Genomic DNA, 20952 nt, shown 5'->3' on the forward strand with positions numbered 1-20952 from the left:
AGATGGTATAAAGCGACCTTCAAACCTACTCTCATCTTTAGTGAGGGATGCCTACCCAGCAGAAACCGCTCGAGCATGTAACCATTTGCTGCGACAATAAGAATTGAGCTCCTCGGTAGTTCAGGTGTTTTGGACTGCCACCCATCGCCCTCTCAATGCTAAAGCCTCCTTGTTGACACCATCCCGAGGCGGGGTCTTTCGCTTAAAATAGTTTCGTAGCCCAGCTGACTCGATGCCCCCATTTTGCAGCAGTACTTGAACATCATCGCTAGTAGCCATTTCGTGTGCAGAGAGTCCATTTGGAGTGGTTATATCCGGATCAGCGTCAAAGCAAAGCAACACATTGACGAGATCCTCGGCTGGTCTGTAAGCGTAGCTGCGCCGTGGAAGCTGCACGGCATACATCAACGCAGTGTATCCATGCGTGTCGGTGGCGTTGACATCAGCCCCCATGTCCAGTAATTGCCCGCATCGACATGCTCGATTTGTTTCATCATAGCTGCGGTTTTCAGGTGGTCTCATGCACAGTCTATGAAGTGCGGTGCGCCCTTCTGAGTCGCGGCCCTCGATATCCGCACCGGCGTCAACGAGAGTCTCCCAGACCGTGCCGTCTTCGGCGACCTCATCCCGTGCGTTCGGGTTGGCCCCATCCTGGAGTAGAACCTTCCAAGGAAGGCGAGGACTTCGATGTCTTATATTATTGACCTCGTTGTAGTAGTGTTTGTCTTTCCAGCATCCCCAGCGGATGGCAAGGTGCAGAGGCGGAATGCCGTCGTTCGCAGTTGCGTTCACGTCCGCTCCTTGCGCGATGAGATATACAATCTTCTTGAGATCCGTACACTCATACAACAGCGCGTGATGAAGGACTGTTCGTCCTTCGGTGTCGGTATCGTGGATATTGGCACCTCTCTGTTCCACCAGGAACTGCACTACGTCCAAGCCTGTGCTGCGGCCACGCAGAGCGTGGTGTAGCACACTCAAGCCTTGATCGTCGAGTGCATCTACTCTAGCCCCCAGTGCAGAAAGGACGGGGAAAAATGCTCTCATCTACCTTGGAGGGCCCCCAGGTGGATCGATGGATACACGCCAGGGCGTACGGTGTCAGACCCGCGCTGTTACGCGCCTCAAGATTGGCTCCGACGGTGTTGACCAAATATTTCGCTGCGCGGCAGCGATCGTACCGCGCAGCGACATGCAAGGCAGTTTCGCCTTTCGCGTTTTTCGCCTCAACATTACATCCGCGTTCCACGAGAAGTGCTATCTGCGCGACATCGTCATTCTCAGCCGCGAAATGCAGTGCAGTTCGGCCTTGACTGTCAGCTGCATTCACATCCATGCCCGCGTTCAAGAAGGCCTCGCACATTGCTGGGCTTCCCATGCCCGCGGCCAGATGGAACGGCGACACAGGAACATCAAATGCGGGCCGGAAAACAACAGAGGGATCTAGTCCAAGGGTGAACAACATTTGAACCATGTTGAGATCCTCGTCCTTAACGAGGCGACTGAGTGCCACCGCAGTGTATTTCCCCAACGGCGCAGACACGTCGCCGCCATCCTTCACAGCGATTCGGAACAGCGAGACAAGACGCTGGTTCATCGCGGTGCTGATCAGCTTGGACCGAATATACTTGATCTTCTGGTCGAACTTCTCCTCCCCCGTCGCCATGCGATACCGGTACTCATAGTACCAACGCAACGACATGCGCTGCCAGACCCGATCGGGGATGTATTGGTAATCACTCGCTTCAGGATACGCCAGGGTGTATCGTCTCGCAGGAACGCCTTCACCCACCCCACCTCTCCATCCTCAATGAGCTCTCTCAGATCCAGCGCCCGCGCACCATAAGCACGCAGCAGCCTCCCCACGTCACCCTCACCATGGCCTTTCTCAACCGCAACTCCCAGTGGCGTCATCCCTCTCTGATCCAAAGCGTTCACCTCGCTCCCGTTCCGGAGTAAGAACTCAACAACCCCCGCCTGGGCATCGCTAGCAGCAAAATGCAGCGCCGTCCACCGGTCCTTCCCAGCTGGAAGGTTCGCATTTCCAAGCACTATCTCAACGATCTTCGTCTGGCCGTAATACGCCGCCCAATGCACAGCCATCCTAAAAGTACGCCGCTGCGCATGTAGGATAATTTTACTCCTTGCGAGATCAAAGGGCGGTATTCGCTTCGTTTCCGCTGTGACCGAGCCTGGATCACTTTCAACCGGTACTTGCGCAGGCTCAAACCCCAGCCCGTCAACCTTTGCAGACGCCGACGCAATCGCACCAGTAGGATATCTACCAGGGCTTTTCTCGATGTACCACAACACAAGTGCTGGTTGGCCGCGCTCGATCATTATTTCAAGGGCGTGGCGCCGGGGTAATCTGAAGTCTCCCTGGCGTTTATCTTCAGCGCTGAGGGCTTGGAGGTATTTCTCGCGAGGGATTGTGTGGAGAATGTTGCGGATGACGTTGTTGAGGTAGTGATTGCCACATAGTCGGATATTGAGGTATTCTAGTATTGGGATGTAGGAGAGGATGGAGGCTATGAGTTCGGGTGGCAGCGTGACTAGGCTCATTTGCAGAGTGGTTGGTTTTCTTGAGAGTGTTGATCGGAGAGATTTGTTGGTGATGGGAAATTAGGTGAGTGTAATGTGGAGGATAAAATGCTTGTTGTATTGGACAGCAACTTGCTGTGGGTTGATGAATCATGCGGATGTTGGGAGCTGAAGAGATGCGATGTGTATAGCCTTGGAGTGGCGGGATTATATATCACCTTGATCCTGCTATGTCGGACACTCCGGTTGCAGGGTAAGTAGAGCAAATATGGACAACGTTAGCTGTACCTATCCAATTCTGTAATTATTTCTATTGAGATGATGGATTAATATTGTGCGGGGGAGATATGTGCTGTTGTTTCCTTTCGTTTCGCCGTCACGTGACTCTCCCTGCACCTGCAGCTTTGGCCTCATCTTCACCAAAACCTCAGCATAGTCCCTTCAGTGGATTGTCACGCTTCAACTTCAATATTTAATGTCTTCGGCTACTTAAACTCGCTTCTAATTCCCTCCCCTGAAAGCCGAAGATGATTCTTGCCCCTGAAAACGAGCTACTGGTTTGGGACTGCTTGAAAGAATTTCGTGCTTAGACTGTGGTTCTTCACCTATATGGAAGTCTGAATCATTCTTAGATTCTTCCTTGGACATATATCCATCGCCCGCCAAAATCCTGACAAGTTTATACCCCCTTCCTATATCATCCCCCTCACCCGCGGAGACGCCCGCCGGCCTTCTTCTCCCCTGTCCTCCACCACATCCACATCCACATCCCCAGATGTAACAGTCGTCACCGTCGTCCTCCTACCAACCAACTCCATTGCACCTCCATTTATAGTCGATAACTCACTCCCCCACTGCTCCGTCCCAATCCCACCGTCCGCATCCTCAATAACAGACCAGTAATTCCTTACCCGAACCCTCACAGGCGCACGCCCGATCTTATCCCGGGGGATATTCGGCCCGGGCCCAACGTCAAAACTCGCCCTGGCAGACCACATCCTCAAACCGGGAAGCTTCCGCACTGAAGAAGACAAGTATACAAAGAGCGATGTCCTGAGAGTCGTCTTGCGAAACCGCGGGACGGAGGGCAGGCAGCCGGCGATTATACCGAGAGAGATCTCGGGGAGAGTCCAGAAGGCAAGCAGGTAGAGGTAGTAGGTTTTGTTATGCGGGTTCTTGAACATGAGGATTGCGTAGACCATTTTCATGACGCCGGCGACGCAGGCTCTGGTTGGTTTGATCGTGTTAGATTGGTAGGTAGTCCCATTAGACACATTCCTGGATCTAGACCTGCAACGGGAAATAGCAAGAGAAGACTGGGGCCCCGAGGTTGAATGGGTGGAAATGAATACATACAGAAAGCCCGCGGAGAAAACCGCCGAAACCCGCACCTTGGTCGCACAATCCATGTTCAACCCCCAGATCCGGCCCTGGGGGAGTACCAGGATAGCAATGTCTGATACAACGTTGATCACGCCCTCGACGACTAGCATCGCGAAGAGATCGTGGCTACAGGTGCCGGTGTCGTCGAGGAGATTCCAGGCAGCGGAGACGGGCTTGCATTGGAATGCCTTCAAAAATGCGCCGATAAAGTACCAGCCCACGTTCGCGACTATAAAGGCGTGGCAGGTGTAGATGAAGGGGTCTTTGTTAAGAAAGATGCGGGCGAGGGTTCGTCCGAATGGTTGGCTGGTATCTAGACGGGTCGTTGACGAGGGTGGAGAGAAGATCTCGAGGAGTTGCAGAAGGATAGAGAGTTTGAGGAAGAGTTGGGCGAATGAGTAGATTATGAAGCCAATGAAGTGGTACTGTGGTGCGGTTAATAACGACCGATCGTTATGTAGAGCGGAGGGTGCGTACGTAAAGAATGTTTTGGAAGTCCCTTAGTCGGATATTCCACTGATCTCGCCCCTGGCTGACCACGCCGACCTTCCAGGCCGGCGCAAAATAGCCCATGGATATTATCTAGTGACACAGTCAGCTGGCTTCATTCTAAGACCTAACGCAAATGGAAGGCTGCACATACCCAGGCGATGGCCATAACATCTAAAGCAATGTACCACTTGCATTAGCACCTTTCTCATCCCCGGTGATGCTTGTGGTTGACTTACAATCTGATCCCTTGAGCGCCTTCAGAATGAAAGCTTTCGTGTAGAAGCGAATGAAGAAAAAAATTGAACAGAGCGGCCAGATAACCAATATGGTGACCACTATTACGGTATAGAGATTCGGGGGGTTGACAAAGTTGATTTCCTCACCGGGAGGAGGGACGCCTGCTGGTCCGTTGAGAAAAGCCTCCCTGAGGCCGGGAGACATTGTTCGAGGGAACTCCATGCTGCTGTATCATACAACCTGCAGCTAGATCCGACATTACTCGAGGTTGGGAAAGGAAGAGGGCTAGAGGCTGTAGCGGACCGATACGGTACCGGTCGCTCTTCTATATTCTTGCATCGACGATAGTTACTTGAGGAGCTACCCTACGTACTGCCTGCCTTGACCCTGAAATTGTTAGCAAGCCTCGTGTGTTGCCACGCGACGAATATACGCATGCGCATTCCTTTGTCGCTCGATGGGGCCCTAGTTGGTCGCGCCTATCATGTGGCTGGATGGCGCCTCAAGAAACATTTTTGACAGGGGTTTCATTGATATTAACTTGGATCTACCCAAAGCTACGCTGGTCTGTGCTCTGACATCAATGAAGAATCCCCATGTGGCTTGTGGATGTGCATATTTCTCCACCACAATCGCCTGATCCGGCCGGTCCGCTGCTCTAGTTATCTCCTGCATTCGGCATAATTGGACCAGCTGCAGCGAGACGGGCGTTTGATATTGTTCCCCCAACCTGAATCGAAAACATCCGGTGGAGAGGGCCTGCTACTCAGGACATATGGTGGTTATCAATCAGGAGGAGAGAGGTTCCTTCCAGAGGAGAGCCTTGAAACCGGTGATCAGAGCCTCACGATATTCTGGTCGAAGTTCGTCTCGGGCAAGGGCTCGGCAGACGCTTCCGAATGTGAAGGAGTCAAGGTCGCTGTTGATTTTCCAGTCTTCGCAGTGGCAACTGTGATGGGCGTGCTCGGCGTTGTCTTGGTCGGAGGCGGAATCTTCGGGATCGTCTTTTCCATCGCTTTGCTTACCCTCTGCTTGATTCTCGTTCTTTTTTACCTGTTGGTTGGAGTTCTCCTTGGTGTCTACCTTGGAGTCTTCGTGACTGTTCTTGGTATCCTCGCTGCTTGCCTCAACAGGTTCCTGATCATCCTTCACCTCTTCCTCCTCCCCTTGCTCCTTGTCGCTATTCTTTCCCTCATCGCTATCCTCTTCCCCATCACTATCCTCTTCCCCATGACTATCCTCTTCCCATGACTATCCTCTTCCCCATCACTATCCTCTTCCCCACCGCTCTCCTCTTCCTCATCACTCTCCTCCTCCCCGTCAGTAATACTCTCCCCACCAGAGTGCGCATACTCTGTCTTGGCCTTGACCTCATTAAAGATCCTCTCCATAATGACCGGAGCAAACCCCGGACTTCCAGCAATAGACAGGTTCTGCAGCACCAAAGAATTATAGGCAATGCGTCTGGCATCCGGATTATCCGAGACCTCAGCAATGAAATCCCGATACAACGCTCGATAGCGCTCCAGCTCCGCAGGAGACTTCTCACGATTCTCCTCACTATGAGAGCACCAGTGATACATGACTTCGTCCCAGTCCCGCGTCAACCAAAACGGATAGACCTCATTTCCACAGTAAAACAGAGGCTCGGTGATTGCTGCATCCCAATGGATAATCCCTTTAAGGCTGCCATCTTATGCGAGACGATAAAGCGGGAGACATCAAATATAGTAGGCGTCAGGACGAACTGGAGGCTGGCGCGCTGCTCCGCTGGAAAGTGGATGACTGCGACGTCGAGGAATAGTTTGCGGAGCATCGTGAGCCCAGAATCGCAGTCGTCCTTGTCATTTTCATTTTCATGTCCATTTTCCTTCTCGCCCGCCTCATCTTCGCTCTTATCCTCGTCCACGAGTCCAGGAATCACGCCCATCCTCGCAGCACGCGGTTGCATCTCGCGAAAGATCGGCTCATGGACATAATTATCCCGATTCAGCGCCAAGCCTGCCGCATAGCATGACGGTCGTAGAACCTATAAGGCCCAATCTCGCCTGTCGGCTTCCCATCCTCACCGAAGACCATCGCACCGCGTTTATCGAAGGCGAAGTTGTTAAGCTGCACCATCGCGGCCGCAACGTCACGGAGAATCTGCCGACAGTGCTGCTCGCACTTTTCAGTTGAGACTTTCTTGTCACGGTTGTACCAAGGCTTTGAGAGCATGCGTCGGTCAATGAATTTCATCAGGATAAACGGCACACCAAGCTGAGTGTCGACCGAGGTACTGAAGTCGTAGACGTCCGGGACGGGGACGGTTGTTTCGCGGGTGATGAGCTGGGTGGTTAGCGCTTCGGTTCGGAGGGCGAGGGCGGAGAGGTCGTCGAAGGCGCCATCGTAGCCATTGTAGGGGACTTTGAGGAGCCAGATGATAGAGTCGGTGAATTGGATTCGGATGTAGATGTTTGTGTCGCCGTTGAGGTATTCGGGGAGGATTTTGCAGGGGGTGGGGGGTTCGTTGAACGTGGTGACGCGGATTTGGAGGCGTAGGCGGGGGTTTTGTCGAGCTTTAGATTGTTGATGATCTTTTTGAAGATGTTCAGGTTGTCCTCGTCCTGGTTGGGGTCGAGAGGGACAAGCTGGATGTCGTCCATCTTGTCGGTGCTGGGCTGAGAAGAGGTCTGGCGAGGGAATTTGTGCGGCTGTCCACAGGTATGGATGGATAGTGATGGATGATAATAGATGTGTAAGATAAGATGGATGAGCAAAGGCTGAGGAGCGAGATGAACTGATCTGAGACGGATGACAGTTTAGATCTAAAGTGGTGGATGACAGGATGAAGAGGATGGACAAGAAGAAGGAAGATTCCAGGAAACCTGATTTCAACAAACGGAGTAAAAATGGAAGCTGATAGAAGAGGGAGAGGTGAGCACACTGCTGAAGAGAACAGACTGATGCCTGACAGGCAGAGAATCGTCTGTTTGTACCTGCATGCAACATCCTACATCTCAGCCAATCAGCGTCCTTGAACCTATTTGTATATTCACCTTCATATCAAACACAGTGTATCTCTATGAACATGACGACATGAGCAGTGAATCCACCAGCCAGTGTGCTCAAGAAGAGTCACAGCCCTGAAAATAGAGTCACGTTTCTACTGTCTACTTAAGCATCAACCTTCGCTGTAGTGATCTTCCCTTCTGCAACATCGCACACAAGTGTACTGACCATATCGGTGCTTTGAGTACTTGTACAAGAAAGCCAAAATCAGCCCTGTTCACAAGGATACGGGCACAGGTAGGTATCATACCATCATTCTCCTTCAGCCGACGCTCACAGGCTTCGGGCGTGGCAGTTCCTACTTGCAAATTTACCAGTTCTTCCTTGCTTTAACCTTCGAATCAGCAAGATGCCGCATCACTGGTGAGTCTGCATTTCCATGAGACGGTGCACGGCTAACTCAAATAGTGGCGGGTGTGAGGGAGTCTTCGACAACATATGCTGGAACAGGGAGCATATGATTGAATGTCCCCTTCATCCCAACTGCTACACGATGCCCGGGGCGAGGTGCAAGACCTGCATCGCGATTGAGGAAACCGAAGCAAGAAGAGCGGTCTGGGAGAGACAGGAGAGAGAGAGCGAAGAGAGCGAGAGGAGTTGGGGAAGGACTGAGAAGAAAGAAAAGAAGTTGAGCAAGGCTAAGCAGGCCAAAGCCAAAAGGAACGAAGCCAAGAAAAACCAGGAACGCCTGGGAAAAGACTACAATCTCTACAAGAAGAGGCAATGAAGTGGACGAGTAACTCATGATACCCTGGCAGGACGAAGTGCAAGTTGGAAATGGTGTCGGAGGTGCTGGAGTTGGGAGACGGTAGAGGTATCGAGTAGACTTGCAGACTGAAGTAGACTTGTCGATCTTTAATCAATGGATCTCGTTCATTAACCACATGGAAACATGGATATCGATAATTCTCCGTAGTACTCTGTATTCGTAGTCCGTACCGACAAGATGGTGTTTCCCGAAGTGAAGCCGACAGTCCGGAGTATAACTCCACTGTCGACAAGGCAGTCGGATGGTCGGCACAAAACGGCCGTTGGGAATGGAGCCAAAGTCGGTCGCAGCTGCACAAGACCGAAGACGCCGTAGACCGTGGACAGATTCGGCTTTCGCTAGCTGGACTCTAACTGGTTGAGTGGACTGTCAAAAACGATAGGTCAGGGGCCAAAAGAAGATCGAGGCCAGCAACAAGGTTGTAGCCCATCGGAGACGAGCATCGAGTGGAGCAGGAGACTGTCCGAGTCATGACAGCAACGGCCCCCAAACCATAGCGTGCTGTATGATCGATTAGGAAAAGGTAGATCGGACAAATGGAGATCACTTACCTGATGGAAATGCGCACGAGCTCCGGCACGCACAGCACAGGCGATCCGATGTTGAGTTGAAGCTGTTCAACCTGAGCCCCACCCGCTCGACAGGCTTCCAACTTTCTCCCTTCAACACCTCAACCTCGCCCTTCTTCTTTCTTTCTCTTGTCTTTTCCATCTTCATCCATCCAATTCATCTACCGCCAGCCCAGCACACTCCTAAATCTCGCATCATGGTCCGCGCCATCTAATTGCCATTCGAACCGCCGACCCCCTATTCCCCACCCGCCGTCATCTCTCCACCCTCTTAATGTCTCCCTCTTACAGCTCCTTGCTCGAACCATGGTCTGTGACCCGGTAAAGCCTCCAGATCCTCCGCCGTCAGTCGAACCATTCGAACCGGAAAAGAAGAAGCGAGTGCGACGATGGCACCACCGAGGATTCACCGGGTGCCTGACCTGCCGCCGACGCCATGTACGATGCGACGAAGCTTCCCCAAAATGCAAGAATTGCACTCGACTCAGCCTCGAATGTGACGGACGGCAAGGACGGATGACGTTCAAGTTATATGGCAGACCACCGACCACCGTTCAAACGCCTGTGGCTTCTAAGCAATGCGGAAATCCAACTCCGAAATCGACCAACAAACGAGCGAAGAAGGAGGATTGCGATGATATCGAGGGCGTGGACGTTTCGCCGGCGATCGTTGACTCCAAGCCGCTGATAATCCAATTCGAGAACCACGTTCCGCCCACCGACATCGTTCGCGCCGACCCGGAAGTGAAAAGTGAAATCGAGGACGCGGACATGGCGCTGGTCCCAGCCATCGATTCGAGCTCGCAGCCATGTAAATACGAATTCGAACACTACAAACCGTCGATCTTCTCTCTGAATTGCATGGAAGGGCGTTATTATACCCACTTCGTTGATGAAGTCGCTACTTTATTGCTTATCTACGACAATTCTTCTAGTATTAATCCGTTTCGTCGATGTTTCCCGGAGATCTCACAATCCTCGCCGTCGATGGCTGGTGCTATGGGAGCTCTGGGAGCTCTGCATCTTGCAAACACTTCCTCCGGCCGGGAGAGAATTGTACATTTTCAGCACGCCATCAAGAGGTACAGCGAGGTGGTCAAGTCGTTTCGAACTCGCTACAACCAGCCCGGACAGGGGTGTCGGCTTCAGGACTTTGCGACATGCTTGCTATTGGCACTATATGAGGTTGGCTGCTCACAGCATTTCTCACGGCATACACTGACTGGAACAGATGATGGACTCACAACATCACAACTGGGCGATTCATCTCAAAGGTGCTCGCGAGATTTATCGTCTAATGTTTACACCCATCAATGATCCCACGCAAGAAATGCGACGCGTTGCAGCGATGAGTCACCCGCTTTGGAAATTCCTCGTGTCCCTCCTCTCCTACCTCGATGTCGCCGGTGCATGCGCCACAAGTGACGGAACGATCGTTGAAGGAAGCTACTGGCGAACGCTTGGCGGTGGCTGGCAATATAATCTGGGCATTCCGAGTCTATCTCCAGAGCCTTCTAGCCATTGTACTATTCTAGCGGACCTGCGACACTGCTGGTCAATTTTGATGGAAATACAGGCAGCCATCAGTGCCTTTGGAAAAGCCAAGCGGTGTGGATTGATGCCACCTGACCAGCAAGATCTTGTTTACCAAGGCCTGTTACAGCGACTTGTTCAGTGGCGTGTTGAGGCGCCGGAATGTTTGCAACAATTAGCAGCACTCGATGATGATGCGCTGTCACAATGTTTTCATACCGACAGTCTTGAGTACGTTGGATGCATCGAAGCGTACGAAAAGGCGACTCATGTATATCTGCTCAAGATAGTGGGCGTCGACCGACCGGACCTGCAGTCGCCAAATGAGTTACTGGCCGCGTTATGTACTCGCATTCTCAATCTTATCCGCCGACTTGCAAGGGATGTTGGGCGACTGGCAATCCCGTGGCCGTTGTACATTGCGGGACGCGAAACCTGGGATGAAACCGAACAGAAGTTTGTTCGAGGGACAATGATCGACATGCAGCGATATGGCTTCAAGGTCGGCGTTCTTCATTTTATATCTTCGTTTATGTTGCTGACTTAGTTCAGAATGTGGAAAAGGCACTAGAGGAGTTAGAAAAGGCCTGGTTCAAGCAACGGGCTTTTCCGGAAGGCTGGGTAGACACGATGGACGACGTACGCTCGTGTATCCTCCTCCCATGATGAGACCACGCGAGTACCTTTTCGCGTCCAAGGGCATGATCGGCTGTGTTCTTGTGCTCCGTACTCCGCCTCGTCTCTGGAGCTGGCCATTGAGCTGTATTGCAGTCTCATATGCTAATCCCCATCTCGAGCGACAATGGTATAATATTGGCACCACGGATACAAATTGCCTATGGAAAGCATGCAGCTCAGTCTGGTTCCTCTGGATATCTTCCACTATAGCTTCGGGAATGCCTGCCTTCAGCGCGGTATCCTCAAATCGAGACCTGTTGGCATCGGGGTTGCATTTGCACAACCTCCCGGGTCAATGAACAACTCTTCTTTGGTGTAATGCGTTTCTAGGCGTGTTGTCATCCGCAAGCTCTTTACCTCCACAAGCCCAGCACCCGTTCGGCTCCGAAGAATGAGCTCTCATCTTACAGCACGTATCCCAGATGAATCCATCTAGTCCAATAATCGGACTCCTCTCTTCGCAGCCCGCACTTGACCTCACCAGCAGCACAGCTTAGGGACGAGGCTCTTAATTGCTATCGACAAAATATTCCTCCTTCCAATTTGGCGTGCCCAGAGACTGCACTTGGGGCGCTCGCGACCGCTCAAATTATATACTCCAGCCTCTTCTCCTTCACCCACCCTGCAGACGTGAAATCAATCGCTGAAAACAACGTTCACCATAGTGATATGGGCTATGTAATGCTGCCAAAGCTGAACGGCTCTAAATGCTTATCTAGCTGGAAGTATACAGCGCACCTTGAGCTATAGCCTGAGATGAAACCTGAATCAACATACATTGTCATTAACATAACTAAGTGCAGCACATGCGAGCACAACTACACACCAACTTGCCAGTAGTACACTGATGCATAAGGGCCATTCTTAGAACTGTACGTAAAGGATATAAGACGCTGCAATCCAGATGTCTTGTCTAAATCACTCCGCGGACTATCGCCATGAGTATTAGCCGTGCATGAGCCTCCACAGTCATGGTGACCGATAACTTACTAAAAGCATCTCAGATTCTCTCTGTACCGGCAGTCGAACTCCAAAACGGCGGCATCAGTGCCAAGGCATACTTCTTCCCAAACATGAAATCCCTCGCGACGGGCCTCTCGCCGGGAAAGCTCTTCTTCGACGCCATCGAGAAACTTAATCTCCCAGGATTAAACAGTCCAGTCCGACACCTCCGCAACTTCCTCGACGTAGGAGACGACGGCATCCCCTCCGACAGCGCCGTCTCCCTCTTCCTCCTCGGCTGCGACCTCTGCAATCCCATCGAGAGCCGCATAAAGCTCTACGTAACCGATCAAATCGTCACCTGGGATCGCGTATCAGCCATGTGGACTCTCCGCGGAGCCCGCCAGAAAGATCCCCAATCCGACAAAGGTTTGACCCTGCTCCGGAAACTCTGGGACCTTCTCGAGATCCCCGAGGGGTACCGAGGAAACATCCGGCCGGATTTCCCGATTGGGACCCCGCCGCCAGAAGACTATAGACCTGTGGGGATGGCGAATTGGACCTTGTCAACTACTAAGGAGTTTCCGGATCCGCAGATCTACCTGCTTACTTTTGGCATGAATGATGCGAAGGTGGTGGATGCGCTTGTTGCGTTTTATGAGGTTGTGGGATGGGTGGATCTTGCGAGGTCGTATAGGGAGAAGGTGGCGGCGTACTTGTGAGTTGATACTGACTATATCCCTTTGCCGTAGAAATGGAGGGTGCTGATTCTAGTTGGCAGTCCGGATCGCGACCTCACCAAGACGAACTACGTGCATTCTAAGGTTTCGTTTTCGTATCGCAATTCTAAGCCGTACTTGAGTGTTTACTACTCTCCTATCTGACCGCGAATTGGTAATTATCCTCGCTCTTGTTGCCGGAACTGTGTTGATCTCACAGACCACGCTGGGGCAGGGTCGAGCAGGCTTATAGTTGTCTATGGCGGAGTAATGATACTTGATTTTATGTATCCGGGATTGCTCACGGCTTCCCATGCAATAATGCTGCTAAGGCTATTATTAAAGCGCGGGTCTTGTACGTAGAGTACCGAGAGACGTCAGGGTTATCAACCCGTGCTAATGGCCGGCAGTGCACCCGCTGCTGAAATAATTATCTAGAATATCCCAGTCAGTAGATTCTTTGTATTGACAATATAACTCGAATCAAATCCCGTAGTCCCATATGTAGGATAGCTCAAACTAACCCACCACCTCTAACACCTCTAACTCGCCCACCTTCGGGCCCTCAAACCCCTTATACCCCCAGAGCCAATACCAACCCGCCGCAGCAGCAATAAACCCCACAAACACAACGCACGAGTAATTAACCGTCATCGTCGTCACTGGAAGGTACGACGGCATACAGAATAAGGGCACCGCAAGCGCAGACCAGCCTATTTCAATCCGTCAGCGACCTTCCTCTCCCGTCGGCCATCAAGACCATACAGCCCCAGATACAAGAGACTTGAAATGACATACCCAAGGCAACAACATTACACGCAAGGCCAAACACCCCCATATGAAACCTCCCCCGCTTAACATCCCTCCTCCCCGTGGCGAGCGAAACCGCAATCGGAACCGCATAGCTAACCGTTAGAAAAATCACCCCAGACGACGAAAACGCATTAAATGCCGCCTCGGACCCGAAATATATTAGACCAAGCGCTATCTGTACAGCCATGCTAAGCATCATCGCGTTTAGCGGGATGCTTAGGCGCCTGTTCACGCGCATCCAGTATTTCGAGCCTGGAAGGGCGCCGTCACGCGCAAACGCCCAGACACAGCGCGACGCGGCGGTCGTGCAGCCGATTCCGCAGAAGATGGCGAGGATCATTAGTGGGAGGCAGAGAGCGAATGAGGCGGGTTTGTGGCCTATTGCCGAGAGCACGATTGTAGGGAGTGGCTGGTTGGTGTTTATGAGGGTTGTTATGTCGGGGAGGACGGCGACGACGGGGATCAGGAAGAGTAGGCCGGCTAGGGGGTTGAGGAGGACGGTGCCGACGATAGCTTTGGGGACTTGGGTGTGGGGGCTTTTGACTTCTTCGCACATGCTTCGTTGTTTTTGTTAGATGGGGATGCAGAGATCAGTGGGTGGGTGTGAGAGAGGGGGGGCGTACGAGATGACCATTCCTGTGGATGAGGTTGCGTATGCGGCTTGAAGGAGGCCTACGCAGAAGGCCCAGCCCGATGGCCAGCCGGACATGGGTTCGAAGTGGCCGAATATATACGCGGGGGAGTTGCGGCCGTTGTTTGCGACTGTCAGAAGACATACGACCAGGGCGATAAGGCCGGCGAAGGTCCAGAATATGGCGAATGTCTGTGAGGTGTCAGCTTGGGTCCAGATCGGGGGGAGAGGCTGGATACATCGAGGAGAGGCAGCCACCGGTTGCCGAGGGAGGAAGTTGTGTTGCAAAGAAGGGTCACGGCGACGAACAGTAGGAACTGTTGGTAGGTCGTGGCAGGGAATATTGGCACTCCTGGTGCCGATTCAAAGATATTGATGCATCCGATGATGAACCCTGTAGTTCCAAAGTTGACGGCCAGCGTGATGAGGATATTTCCGAAGGCGTAAGCTGAACCGCAGATCCAGGATCCTAGTTTTCGTGAGGACTGTGGTAGCAGCATGTATGTTTGGTAGTAGACGCCGCCAGCAGTAGGATACACGCTGGTGATCTCAGCGAGGGAGACCGCCACGCAGATTATGATCATTGATGTGGTGAACCAGCCCCAGATAATAGTTGCAGGGCCGCCGTTGATCAGAGGATAATATAGACTAGTTGCCAGGCCGTAGGGGATGGCTGCAAGCACAAATGCCATGAAGACCACATGGAAGGTCGATCGGCTCCTCACCAGCGCGTCGGTATATCCATGCAGCTCTTGCAGTTGGGCTGTTGCTATGTTATCCTCTTCCCTTGTGGCTGCTTTCTTAACGACATTAGAAGAATTATTACTTGGTAAAGACATATTGAGTACTGTTCACTTGGAGTGAGCTGGGAATGATACTCTACGGCTGGCTACGGTGTCCTTTGTATATCCCAACGAGTGTGTGCCACAGCGAGGTTATCTCATACCGTTTCAGATGAACCTTATCTGGGGGCTTTAGCAGGTAGATAGGAGCTTCCTCGCGCGATAGCTTGCCAGATAGAGAACGGTGGCATTGTTCTTATCAATGAGGATGGGCCTATTTCAAAGCAGCTTCGCCATCCATCTCCCAATGCGCTTAGCGTAGCCACATCTTATGTCAAAGCCTCTTTGATATCAACTTCATTACGTCCCTACATACTATCCGATTACTGTAATGGCGCCCATGGAATGCAGAATATCCATCCAAAAAACATCAACCCCAAGGTCAAGCCGCTTGAAGACTTCCAAAACGACCTCCTTTACCCGATTCACTGGCTCCGAGAGTTTGGAGTCGCTGATGCGCGACAGCCTGTCAAGAACAAACTCGCGCGTTCTATGTATATCACTCGCCTCTCCACGTTCCTCTTGCTCTGGTGTCACGGATAATGATCCTGATCCTACTAGCAGAAGCAGCGGGTGCACACAAGCTGTGCCCGATGTGATCTGGATCTGCTCAAGTCGCATGATTACATTACGTCCAAGAAAATCCACCCACTCCTTTGTAGAGCCTTTCTCTAGAAGTGATGCCCATGACCGTGCTTGCTGCCCAGTCCAGGAATGGCCAAGTCCGAGAATCCCGGAGTGAGCTTGTTCCGTGATCCGTCTGGCGCGTCTTTGACGGCGGTTGGGGAAGGCATAGTATAGTTGGTAAAGATTAGCGAACATGTAGGCCTCAGCGAGTAGGAGATGGTGGATCGCAGGGGTGTTTGGGTCTCCTGTATTAGCGATTTCATGTAGTTGCGGCAGCTCCAGCCCCCAGATCTCCTCCTCAAGTCCATCCAATAAGCGTAGGAAATTATCTGGGCAGTTGAGCCCGCCACCGGTGTTGAATGGTCGCACTTGGCGAATGTGATGTGCAAGCCGCGCAAGTAGTGCCTGTGGCGCTGAAGCGACCCCTGTCCAAGGATGCGGCATGATGCGGGTTATGCATGAGCTGCTTTCTGTGGTTGCATCACCGGGGTATTCCTGTATAGACACCTCGTCGTTCACACAACATACTACCATCTCCCAGTACACCAAGGCATTTCCAAAGAACTTTAGACTTCTACTGTCGCAAGCTTTGCGTACCGTCTTCTCAAGGATTGCGCTCTGCATAGCTTTCAAATGTGGAATCCCCAGATCAGTCATGTCGTGCCAACTAGTGCTTAATCCAAGCATGAGAATCACAAATAGTAGCTCTTTTGTCCATCCTGCAGCACTGGCAACGTCTGTATAAAGATTGGATAGCGCGATCGACTGATACTCTAACGCCTGGACTTTCATTTCCGGCTGTTGTCGCGCCAACTTCCCAGCAGCCATGCTGAGTATGGCGTAAAACATCGAGATGGAGTTCTGCCAGTTGTCGCTGACGAATGAGCGGAAGAGGTTTTCTTCGGAGTCGAACGTCGAGAATATAGGGCAGACAATCTCAAAGTATGCCTTAACAAGCTCGCTTTGGACGTCGAATAGTCCAGTAGAGAGCGGCTCGGATCGTTTAAGCGCATGCGACTGGTAGGTCATCAGCGATGTCTCTTCTTGAAATTCTTCGTTAACCATGCTCGCATCGCTGAGCTCGCACAGAGGGAACCACGGTGGCGAGAAGAGCGAAGCCAGAAGACCGTCTGGTCTGGTGCCGTCTTCCAACAAATGCGTTACATCACTAAGATCTGGCATGTCCAGGGACTCATCATCCCCATTCCGCAGGTCAGTGGTATGCAGTTCATTTACGTCGTCTCCAGTGCTGTTTTCATGTCCACATTCTCGCTCTCCATCTGGGGGCGGGAGTGGTGGAAGGTCCGATTCGGAGTGCGGGGGCGAGAGGAAACTACCAGGATTCTTCTCGCATTCCGACAGAAGATCGTGCATTTCTTGCGCTGATGGTCCCTCTTTCGCTTCATATTTCTCGTGTTTCGTCGACCATCGTATTTTAGGACCTGTGGCGACACCAGGACATTTCCATCCCCGCTCGCAGCATCGGAGACACGAGGGTTTCGTCTCATCGCATTTGACCTGCACATGGTTAGTATTTGAGCAAGTCGCCAATAAAGGGTCAGTGCCTTTCTTGTTTTGCACTTTGCACAACCCAGAGTCGACTTCTTCACTGGCCTTCGGTGTCGTCGACGGGGAGGGAGCTCAAAGGCGGTTTTATCCATCTCAAGGGCTAGCAGTTTTATATCAGAAATGAAATTCCGGTTCTATGTAGTGGAAGGCACGGAAGGGAGCAGGATGCTGAGGTCATAAAGAAGCAAGAAAGGCTGGGCAAGTGCGGAGTATCAAAGATAAGCAGTTCTCCGCACTTCCAGTTGGAGTCTTTTGCTTCTTTGTGATAGGGCCAAACTACTAGCTTATCATGTCTACTATCATGGCAAAGTGTATCCTCCATCCACCGTAAACTCCGCTCCCGTCACAAACGAACTCGCATCACTCGCTAGGTACAGATATATCGCCTTGAGCTCCCTCACATCACCCAGTCTCCCCATGGTAGCCATACGAATTGCTTCGCTATTCGACGCCTCACAGTTACTCATCGCAGTCTCAATATACCCCGGAGCCACGATATTCACCCGAGCAAAGTCCCTCCACTCGCGCGCAAGACTACGGCCCAGATGTGTCACTGCAGCCTTGCTTGTATTATAGGTGATGTGATCCACAGGGACTGTGACGACGCGGCCACTGATGCTGCCCGTGATAATGAAGTTGCCGAAGCCCTGCTCCTTAAAGATGGCGCCCACATACTTCGCGCAATAGAAGACTCCGTGCACATTAACTGCCATCTGCGTATGATACTCCTCGAGCGTCTGCTCTAGGATCGGTTTTGGTATACTGACTCCAGCATTCGCGACGAAAACGTCGAGTCGTCCAAATTCTGCCCGGATCGCAGAGGTTAGGGACTGTACCGCGACAGGGTCGGCGACATTGCATCTGCGCTTGACGACTGTGACACCGCATCGCGTTGCAAGAGCGGCAGCTTTCTCTTCGAGTGTCGGATCGGGCGTTTGGTGAACAATGATGATGTGTGCACCGGCTTCAGCGAGAGCTTCTGCAATAGCCTGTCCAATACCACGGCTTCCGCCTGTGACAACGCATACCTTGCCGTTCATCTTGAATTGGTCCATGACGCTATGGGCAACATTGGGTGTAGGACGGGGAGTCCGAGTGCTCAGACACTCTTCATAGGACATTGACATTGTGGGCTTCTCGGTCTCGCCTCTAACGCATGGAAACAACACCAAATCCCATATCCTATTACAGCAGCATCGTTATCATTGACCAGTCTCCCATCCTCAAATATCTGCCTTCTCCAACGGCTGCGGGGGCCAATGGGAACCACAACCCTAACCGGGAAATTCATCGCGAAGACGCTGCGATTGGCTCCATTCTCCGCCCACCGGCCGTCACTTCCTTTCGGGATATATCTAAATGGACGGAGGTAGAAGTAGACGGGCGCTGTAGTGACAATCTGATACAGATAGCCACAATGGAAATGTATATTCCTGATGTCAAAATCGACAAAGCCACCATCGTCTTTCTCCTTTCTGCCATCGTCCTTCTTGCTGCGCTGTTCCGGACTCTCGCCCTTTCAAAGACGTGCGCCAAGCCAGCTGGAACCAAAACTAAAGCCGTCTCGGACTCAGCAGAGTTGAAGACGCTACTTCCACCTTCCCGCCGACAAGCTCTTCTCGCAACCCGAAATCCTGATCCAAAAGCCGAGGAATATCGCCAGCTTCTTGCCCATCCAACTCCACCAGTGGCGGTCGTGCAAGCAAACCAAATCCCAACCGGTACGCCGCTCTCCGCACTGAGCAAGTCCCGCCAATACTACACCATCACCGGCTTTTCCTCCGCAGACGTCGAAGCGCTCGGTCGATTTCCCGATTATTCTATCCTAAGCAGCGTCCCTCCCCCAAAACCATGCCCGGAATTCGACATCAAAACCGCTTGCTTCCGCCCGTATCGCCCCTTTCGCTGGGTATACCACCAAACCATGGCCCTCTCCAAGCTCGAACCAGACTACTGGATTGAGCTGGAGCAAAACTACTTCGAGACCCTAAAACAACGCAAAGCCCTCCTCGCGCAGCACGGAACCAAGATCCTAAACTATAGCCCAGGCACCGAACTCGCCTGTCGCGAACTCATGGAAATGGTCCTCCAATTTGTCTGCACACGCTACCCGCACTACTTCTCCCTCGAAAACTCAAATACAATCTTCATCAACCGTCTCCTTAACACAACAACCGACCTCACCACCAGCCACCCGCTCAACGTCCTCTTCGACAACATCCCCGAAGACTTTCCCATCATGATGCGCGACGAGAACGACGGCAACTACTACCTCCGCGCCGGCTTCATCTGCTCTTCAATCGGCTGGACCTTCGGCACGCACTTCAACCGGCCCCTCCGCGCAATCCACACCGAGGTAAACGACTACGACAAGATGGCCAAGTCAATGGATCGCTTCTTCACCAAGCTCCCGACAGACCAGCCCATCCAACGGGGCGCATGGTTCATCGAAGACTGGAAACCGCTCTTCGTCACGCCCGAAGAATACGCGCTTAATGCAGGGACGCGGCACCAGGGTGAGACTGTGCCTATTGAACAGTGCTATCTGCGTGTGGACTGGCAGACTCTTCGGCGACTGCCGTTGTCCGGGGCGATTGTGTTTAATTTCAAGGCTGTGTTTACGCCGATGGTGGCTTTGAGGGAGGAGCCGTATGTGCCGGCGTTGTTGTATAAGCAGGTTACCGAGGGGAAGAGGGTTATTACGGAGCCGAAGGTGCATGGGCATTTACTGCCGGTTGTGTTGGTGGCGCTGGAGAGGTGGAAGGGGGAGCAGGTTGAGAAGGGGCTGGTGGAGAGGGATTGGGAGGTTGAGACGCTGAAGGAGAGTCCGTTTTTTCCCGGTTGGGAGGATATATGGAAGAGGAGGGGTGGGTTGGGGTTCTTGTGAGCTTTTGAGAGCATTTTTCTTCAATCTAATGATTCAATGGATCTCCTATTTAACTTAGACTCGTACTCCTAAGCCGCTTTATCAAAGGACAGACAGCTTACCATTTACTTTGCGAGTGTCAAGGGCTGTATACTTGCAGTCAAAGAAATGAAATCAACAGAGCATCAATCCAGCTTGTTGTTATGCTCGGTACGGCTAGTTCGCAAGCTCTAGGCGAATATCTCTGGGCTTCAGTAGATAAATGTCCCGTGCCTTCGTAACCGGGCCTACAAATCCGTGCGATAGACGAGTAGTCGAGACGAGACTCCCACATGAGACAAGCTGATCACCTAATCTTACACTCTCACTTCAAGCCGTCCAAGTGCTATATAGCACATGCCAAACTGTCAAGCCTTTCTCAGCGATGACAGTGAGGGGGGTTGTCAATCGACGGTCTTTGAGTGAGTAGCCGGTGCCCGCTTTCGATTGATCACCATTGACACCGAGTACCAATCAAATCCCCAACGGCACCGGGATATGACGTAGGAAGATAAGAAGCTTACCCCAGCTATCTAACACCATCCCTCTGGTCCCGAGGTGAGGTCGCCAACCTCGATTGCCGTTACAGGAAAAGCATGGCGATTCGATGATGATTGGCGGGAGCTTATCTCTGTGTAACAGCGGCCGGTT

At 52.2% G+C, this 20952-nt stretch overlaps 9 protein-coding genes across 9 annotated transcripts; 5 read left to right on the plus strand and 4 right to left on the minus strand.

Annotated features, from left to right (window-relative positions):
- Positions 1-120: 120 nt before the first annotated feature.
- BJY04DRAFT_213683 (ankyrin repeat-containing domain protein) lies at positions 121-2562 on the minus strand (the record flags this gene model as incomplete). Its single annotated transcript, XM_073714989.1, has 3 exons — positions 121-1006; positions 1098-1782; positions 1842-2562. 3 exons carry the CDS (start codon positions 2560-2562, stop codon positions 121-123), a joined length of 2292 nt encoding a protein of 763 aa, XP_073575963.1.
- Positions 2563-3233: 671 nt separating this feature from the next.
- BJY04DRAFT_213684 (uncharacterized protein) lies at positions 3234-4857 on the minus strand (the record flags this gene model as incomplete). The annotated part of the gene is made up of 5 exons (XM_073714990.1): positions 3234-3768; positions 3898-4349; positions 4402-4506; positions 4568-4587; positions 4653-4857. The coding sequence occupies 5 exons, from the start codon at positions 4855-4857 to the stop codon at positions 3234-3236; spliced, it is 1317 nt and encodes a 438-aa protein (XP_073575964.1).
- Positions 4858-5797: 940 nt separating this feature from the next.
- BJY04DRAFT_178551 (uncharacterized protein) lies at positions 5798-7171 on the plus strand. Its single transcript, XM_073709758.1, has one exon. It carries the CDS (start codon positions 5901-5903, stop codon positions 6630-6632), a length of 732 nt encoding a protein of 243 aa, XP_073575965.1. The 5' UTR covers positions 5798-5900; the 3' UTR covers positions 6633-7171.
- Positions 7172-8053: 882 nt separating this feature from the next.
- On the plus strand, positions 8054-8431 carry BJY04DRAFT_213686 (uncharacterized protein; the record flags this gene model as incomplete). The annotated part of the gene is made up of 2 exons (XM_073714991.1): positions 8054-8067; positions 8113-8431. The coding sequence occupies 2 exons, from the start codon at positions 8054-8056 to the stop codon at positions 8429-8431; spliced, it is 333 nt and encodes a 110-aa protein (XP_073575966.1).
- A 694-nt stretch (positions 8432-9125) lies between these two features.
- Positions 9126-11327, plus strand: BJY04DRAFT_99153 (Zn(II)2Cys6 transcription factor). The gene is made up of 3 exons (XM_073721430.1): positions 9126-10227; positions 10274-11077; positions 11128-11327. The coding sequence occupies exons 1-3, from the start codon at positions 9349-9351 to the stop codon at positions 11239-11241; spliced, it is 1797 nt and encodes a 598-aa protein (XP_073575967.1). The 5' UTR covers positions 9126-9348; the 3' UTR covers positions 11242-11327.
- A 930-nt stretch (positions 11328-12257) lies between these two features.
- BJY04DRAFT_178557 (aromatic prenyltransferase) lies at positions 12258-12955 on the plus strand. Its single transcript, XM_073709759.1, has one exon. It carries the CDS (start codon positions 12327-12329, stop codon positions 12915-12917), a length of 591 nt encoding a protein of 196 aa, XP_073575968.1. The 5' UTR covers positions 12258-12326; the 3' UTR covers positions 12918-12955.
- A 478-nt stretch (positions 12956-13433) lies between these two features.
- BJY04DRAFT_204967 (putative amino acid permease) lies at positions 13434-15542 on the minus strand (the record flags this gene model as incomplete). The annotated part of the gene is made up of 5 exons (XM_073713550.1): positions 13434-13627; positions 13713-14284; positions 14351-14550; positions 14598-15137; positions 15528-15542. The coding sequence occupies 5 exons, from the start codon at positions 15540-15542 to the stop codon at positions 13434-13436; spliced, it is 1521 nt and encodes a 506-aa protein (XP_073575969.1).
- Positions 15543-17543: 2001 nt separating this feature from the next.
- BJY04DRAFT_99170 (uncharacterized protein) lies at positions 17544-18546 on the minus strand. The gene has a single exon (XM_073721431.1). It carries the CDS (start codon positions 18521-18523, stop codon positions 17696-17698), a length of 828 nt encoding a protein of 275 aa, XP_073575970.1. The 5' UTR covers positions 18524-18546; the 3' UTR covers positions 17544-17695.
- Positions 18547-18813: 267 nt separating this feature from the next.
- BJY04DRAFT_213690 (heme-dependent oxidative N-demethylase family protein) lies at positions 18814-20283 on the plus strand (the record flags this gene model as incomplete). The annotated part of the gene is made up of 1 exon (XM_073714992.1): positions 18814-20283. The coding sequence occupies one exon, from the start codon at positions 18814-18816 to the stop codon at positions 20281-20283; it is 1470 nt and encodes a 489-aa protein (XP_073575971.1).
- Between the last annotated feature and the right edge of the window lie 669 nt (positions 20284-20952).

Source organism: Aspergillus karnatakaensis (genome assembly GCF_047715665.1).
Source record: "Aspergillus karnatakaensis strain CBS 102800 unplaced genomic scaffold BJY04scaffold_4, whole genome shotgun sequence".
Classification (NCBI taxonomy): Eukaryota; Fungi; Ascomycota; class Eurotiomycetes; order Eurotiales; family Aspergillaceae; genus Aspergillus; species Aspergillus karnatakaensis.